At 30.1% G+C, this 6,583-nt stretch overlaps 1 protein-coding gene across 3 annotated transcripts; it reads left to right on the top strand.

Moving 5' to 3' along the window:
• Positions 1-3,181: 3,181 nt before the first annotated feature.
• Positions 3,182-6,241, top strand: LOC107839654 (probable protein phosphatase 2C 34). Of its 3 annotated transcripts, none has more exons than XM_016683228.2 (6): positions 3,182-3,467; positions 4,201-4,493; positions 4,646-4,954; positions 5,277-5,394; positions 5,494-5,717; positions 6,001-6,241. In XM_016683228.2, the coding sequence occupies exons 2-6, from the start codon at positions 4,242-4,244 to the stop codon at positions 6,211-6,213; spliced, it is 1,116 nt and encodes a 371-aa protein (XP_016538714.1). In that variant the 5' UTR covers positions 3,182-3,467; positions 4,201-4,241; the 3' UTR covers positions 6,214-6,241. The 3 variants fall into 3 exon arrangements, with proteins under 3 accessions (XP_016538714.1, XP_016538715.1, XP_047250690.1); XM_016683229.2 differs by having other exon boundaries at positions 3,185-3,618; XM_047394734.1 differs by having other exon boundaries at positions 3,192-3,969.
• The last annotated feature ends 342 nt before the right edge of the window (positions 6,242-6,583 follow it).

Genomic DNA, 6,583 nt, shown 5'->3' with positions numbered 1-6,583 from the left:
GAATTATAGCAATCTATTTTTAATGAAATATTATTAATTTTTTAATACATAAATGACTTATAATGATTAATTAGGGGTGATATAGTAAAATCACGGTTAAGGGAGCTGAAATAAACGTTATAAATATATATTTTTTTCAATAAAATATTATTAATTCTAATATATAAATGACTTATAATAATTAATTAGGGGTAACATAATAAAAAATATTATTAATTCTAATATATAAATGACTTGTAATAATTAACTAGGGATAATATAGTAAATCACAGAGCAATTGGGGTGTAATATAGTAAATGATAGGGGTAATACAGAAAATGAAGAGGTGGTTGATTCATAATAATTAATTAGGGATATTATAATAAAAATATATTATTAATTACAATATATAAATGACTTATAATAATTAATTAGGGATAATATAGTAAACCACGGAGCAATTAGGGGTAACACAGTAAATGCTAGGGGTTAATATAGTAATCTATTTTTTTGAATTAAATATTATTAATTTTTTAATACATAAATGACTTATAATAATTAATTAGGGATGATATAGTAAAATCACAGTCAAAGCAGCTGAAACAAACGTTATAAATATCTATTTTTTAATTAAATATTATAAATTATAATATATAAATGACTTATAATAATTAATTAGGGTAATATAATAAAAAAATCTTATTAATTCTAATATATAAAAGACCTGTAATAATTAATTAGGGATAATATAGTAAATTATGAAGCAATTAGGATGTAATATAGTAAATGTTTGGGGGTAGTATAGTAAATGAAGAGGTGGTCGAAACCACCTCACTAGAGGTGCATGGCCAGTGTCAGCACGGACCCAATACTATAAACATCTTTCAGCACTAATATTTGATATTGATGAAATACAAATATAAATGTATATTGATTTAAAACGATAACTTTTAAAATAATAACTATTTGACGGTACTCTCTAAGAAGTGAAGTTTTATAAGATAGTTTTTTTCCACATGATAAGAAAGTGTGATGGGTCGTGTAGTCGAATTATTTTAATTGTTTGATAATAAGATTGAGACCTGTTACAAAATATAGAAAAGATGTAGAACTAATATTCATAGGATTATTTCATACAAAAACTGGAACAAAAGATACTTCAATAAACAATAAAGTCTTAGATCATCTTCTCAAAGATTATTATGGTTGAAGCAGCTGCAACAAATATGTCATAAACGCATATTTTTCTTCTTTTAATTAAATACTATTAATTTTTTAATACATAAATGACTTATAGTAATTAATTAGGGGTGATATAGTGAAATCACGATGCAGCTCTTGAAGCGACAATGTCGAAATTAATATTTTAATTAAATATTATAAATTTTTTAATACATAAATGACTAATAAAAATATTATTAATTATAATATATAAATGACTTATAATAATTAATTAGGGGTAATATAGTAAATCATGGAGCAATTTGAGATAATGTAGTAAAATAACTTATAATAATTAATTAGGGGGAATATAATAAAAATATATTATTAATTCTAATATATAAATGACTTATAGTAATTAATTAAGGGTAATATAGTAAATTATGGAGCAATTAAGGATAAAATGATAAATAATAAAGAGCTGGTCGAAACCAGCTCCTCTATAATATATATGTATATATATATATATTTCTTTTAACTCTTAAATATTTATTCTTAAAAATAAAATTTTTATCTTATATAACTTAATTTTTTTGTGTGTGTGCATTTTCATAATTATATAGTATGTATTTTAAAAATAAAACTTTCATCTTATTTAAATTTAATTTTTTTGCGTGTGTCTTTCCATGTTTATGTTGTGTGTATTTAAATTTAGTTTGAAATAAAAACTTTTAACTTAAGTTTGTTAAAGTAAAAAAGAATTTTTTGTTCATGTCACTTCATTTAAACACATATCACTCATATAATATAGAATATTAAAATTCATTTAATTGATATATACAATATCAATTTTTAGGTGATTAAAAAATTATTTAATTTAAAATATGTAATTCAACAATGGAGTCGACATTTTTATTATTTTTTTGAGAAATTAAAATATATAAATAAACATAATAATTATTCAAATAAATTTAACGTATCATATATTCATAAATAAAATATTTCTTAAATGTGTATGAATCTCTAATATTTCATGTTAAATTACTTATTTTGTTCTAAATTTCATAAAATATTGATAATCTCATTTTTTGTTAAAAAAATTCATCATAAAAAAATTTGAAAAAGAATTACTCTCATTTTTCATTATTTAGTATCATTAATATTTGGAAAGTCAAATTATATTTTTAGAAAAAAATAAATTTTAAAATATTTTTAGCTAAATATAATTTTTTTTAATTTAATAATTAAGCATGTATTAAGTTAGAAAGGAAATGTCAATATACTTTAATAAATTGTCCATGATTTTTTCCAAATACCTTATATTTTATATAATAAAAATAAAATTATATATATATAAAGTGATAATCTAAGAATTTGGAGAACAATTATGTCCTTTTCTGATTTTATTCCAAGGATAAATAATAATGGGATTGTTATCCCACCAAATGAGTGGATAACTTATTTCGATACCATTTATTAGTTTCGAGATAAATTATCCCAAATATTACCAATCAAACATGCATTAAAAAATTTATTTCGAAATTATTTATTTTTGTATCTTAAATCAAACGGCCCCTAACAGTTTTACTCTATTCTTGAAGATATGCTCCCTATATGAACTGATTTGACATGTCGAAAACCACTAAATACCAAAGTAGCTTAAGTAATATGCAATCTTTTACTCTTTAGTATAGATTTTAAAAGTCTTTCCTTTTTATGAAATATCGTATACAATCAAATATCATTACATATACATAAAATAGCTAAGATGAAAAATTAAAATGAGAATTTAAATTATATGTCAACATGAATTTTACTTCAAAAACTTTTTGTTGAAAAAAAAAGATTGACTCTCCTCGTACAGTTGTGCTAAATGATTCGAGTTCAGAAATTGGTTGTTAAAAAAAAAAAAAAAACTTGCAAGTTAATGCATGGCCAAAAAATTATTTTCAAAAAATATCTGGAGAAATGGAGGGCAATATAGACATTTTCATAGTATTAGAGCATATATTTTAGGAAAGTAAATTAAGGTAGAAAGGAAGTTGCACACCACATGTTTAACGTACACTGCGTCGGCGTGTATCTCTGTTACTGTTGTGTGTATGTATGTCACTGTACACATTAACCAAACTCTATTTGTCTCCTCTCCTTTAAAGGACCAATAACCAACGTAAATCTTTTCATGGATTCTCTTCTTTTCTCTCCATTTCTCAGCTCAACCCCATCAGAATTTCGTCATTTTCCGGCAATCTTTTCTTGATTTTCCGACCTGTATACAACTCTCCGGCCATTTTTCCGACCATATTCCACCGGAAGTTAAACCAAAGGTGGTTCACATGGTCTTTTTATTTAAGGGTGTTGATTTTCTTGAGTAGTAAAATTTTGTACTTTCAAGAATAGTAAATTCTGTTCAAAAGCTATTTGGGTTCTAATCTTGTGGACGGAGTTACGTAATACCATTGTTGCGGGAGGTGGCAGGTAGGTGTGCATTAGCTGGGTCGGATACCACGGTCATTAAAAAAAAAAGAAAAAGGAGATATAGAGTAGTAAAGTTTTGAACTTTCAAGAATAGTAAATTTTGTCCAAAAGTTATTTGGTGTTTTTCTTGTTATTTAACTGTGTTTGGTAATTGAGGAAAGGGGTAAAAAAAGGACAAACTTTTTAACTGTAAAGAAGTTGTCGTTGTCTGTTTATGTTAAAAAAGCCATGGTGGGAATTGTCTAGAGTTAATGGATTAATGGGTATCTGTTCATTCTTCTGACATTTTTCTGTTGATGGAATTCCAAGTTGGAGTTTGCATATTCTCTGCTTTGTTTGTAGAGTTAAAAGGTTCTTTAATCCTTCTTCTGTTTCATCATTTTTGGATATTTCTGAATTTTATAAGCTATAGATTCTTAACTTTCTGACTCAGATCACATCACTTTTTACCTCAGCTAAGTATATCTAATTACTTGATTCATGTCATGGTGTCTCACAGCGTATTATTCAGTTTTTTACTAAACATGATAGGGTTGTTTGTGCCTATAAATCTCAAGGTTTTTTTTTGGCTTTCTTCTGCAGGGGGGCGGATATTTAGGTAAGCTAAATTAAAGAATCTTGAAATGGGGCATTTTTCTTCCATGTTTAATGGATTAGCAAGGTCTTTTTCCTTGAAGAAAAGAAAGAATAACTCTGGAGATGGGAAATATGATGGTAGAGATGCTGTTGAAGCTATGGCTAAAGAAGCCAAGAAAAATGACTTGATATTAAGGTCTTCAGGAACTGTAAATGTTGATGGTTCTAAGAATTTTGCTTCATTATTCTCCAGGAGGGGTGAAAAAGGAGTAAATCAAGATTGCTTCATTGTTTGGGAGGTATATTTACATTACTAGCCTATTTGTGATCAATACTAAGTCAATAGTCTGTTTATTTATAAAAATATCTAGGAAGGGTAGAGTGTACGCAGACCTTTACGAGGTAGAGAGGCCGTGCCCGATAGACTGATGGATTCGTTGTTCCATTACAGGAATTTGGATGCCAAGAAGACATGACATTCTGTGGTATATTTGATGGGCATGGTCCTTGGGGTCATTTTGTGGCAAAGAAGGTTCGAGAATCGATAGTGTCATCGTTGCTTTGCAATTGGCAGGAGAGTCTTGCTGAGGCTTCCAGTGATCCAGATTTGGATTTAGATTCTGATAAAAAGCGTCGAAGGTTTAACATATGGAAGGATTGTTTCTTAAAGTCATGTGCAGCTGTAGATCAGGAGCTGGAACACCATCCTAAAATCGATACATTTTACAGTGGAACCACTGCTTTAACAATAGTCAGACAGGTAATTGCTTCAGCTATCTGGTAATTCTTGTGTGGCCATCCAATTTTTACCAACCAGGCTTCGTAAAAAGTAAACTAAACCTTGTTGTGTAATCCATTTTCGTACTTTTGATTGAAACTCAATGTAGGAAAAATATGCTGAATTATTGATTTGTTACTGTTATAATGACTATCGTGACACTGTTGTGTAGATGTATTTTGTTTGTGAATGTAGAATGGTAACGTTCACGTTGTTTTATGTCCCTACAGCAAAATGAACTTACTTCATGGTTCCCTGATCAGGGAAATTTGCTTAATCATGTTGGTGTTTATTGTATTTGCAGGGTGAGGTTCTTTTTATAGCAAATGTTGGCGACTCACGTGCTATATTGGCTACCACTTGCGATGATGGCAACTTGGTATCAGTTCAGCTCACTGTTGATTTCAAGCCTAATCTACCTCGTGAGTCCTCTATACATTTGTCTCCCAGCTGTACATGTCACTCCATTTGAGCTCGAATAAGATGAGCATGTATATGCTTAATGCTTTTGTTTCTTGCAGAGGAAACAGAGAGAATACTGCAGTGTAATGGTAGAGTATTTTGCTTAGATGATGAATCTGGGGTGCACCGATTATGGCTGCCCGATGAAGAATCCCCTGGATTGGCAATGTCTAGAGCCTTCGGGGACTATTGCGTGAAGGACTTTGGTCTAATTTCAGTGCCTGATGTGACTCAAAGGCATATCACAAGCAAAGACCAATTTGTTGTGCTGGCAACAGATGGGGTATGTTTTGGCCTTCTGGGTTGCTTCCAATTATTAAATTAGTCTAAATAGGACAGTCATGCTTCCTCATTAATACTACCATATTTCATAATGAGGCACATTGAACAAAAGTAGGTAGGTCATAAATGACAAGCATATTGACCTGATATAGATCCATCAGTTCAACAGAAGGCGTTGGCCGCAATAAAGGAACCTAGGTTTCGAGTTATCTTCGTAAGTTAGGGTATATATTCTAACATTCTTTGATGACAGCTAAAGGGTGGTTGTTTATTTATTTATGCAGGTGTGGGATGTTATATCCAACCAAGAGGCTGTAGAAATTGTATCAGAAAGTCCAGATAGGGCGAAAGCGGCCAAGCATCTGGTTCAACGTGCTGTCCGTGCTTGGAAACGTAAGAGGAGAGGGATAGCTGTAGATGATATTTCAGCAATTGTACTCTTCTTTCATTCTAATCATTTCTGTCAGCACATTTACCCTGTAACTACACCAGAATAACACTTGATAGAAAACGCAAGTTTCTGTCTCTCTTATTCTCCACCTACCTGCCTTCAATTAGTCTGTTATGTTCACATTCTATTCATGAAATAGTCTGGATGGTATTAGTCTAGATACGAAAAGAGTCATTCGACTAGATCAAAGCCGGAAGCAAGAGAACTAAGCTGGGAACACCACCAAGAGCTCGTCCACATGCTTGTATGTTGGAACAACACATAAATGATTAGGTGCCCTCTAAGTGAACCTTTTCAGGAGTTTCTGCCTCCAAGAACTCGTTCACATGTTTGCATGTTACGAGAGACATCAACCTCATATTTAGGTGATCTTTAAGCGAACTTCCCACCACCTGAAGTTTGGAAAAAATGAATTG

This window comes from Capsicum annuum, chromosome 8 (genome assembly GCF_002878395.1).
Source record: "Capsicum annuum cultivar UCD-10X-F1 chromosome 8, UCD10Xv1.1, whole genome shotgun sequence".
NCBI lineage: Eukaryota > Viridiplantae > Streptophyta > Magnoliopsida > Solanales > Solanaceae > Capsicum > Capsicum annuum.
Note: the sequence above shows the minus strand (reverse complement) of the source record. Positions and strands in the feature narration are given on the sequence as shown.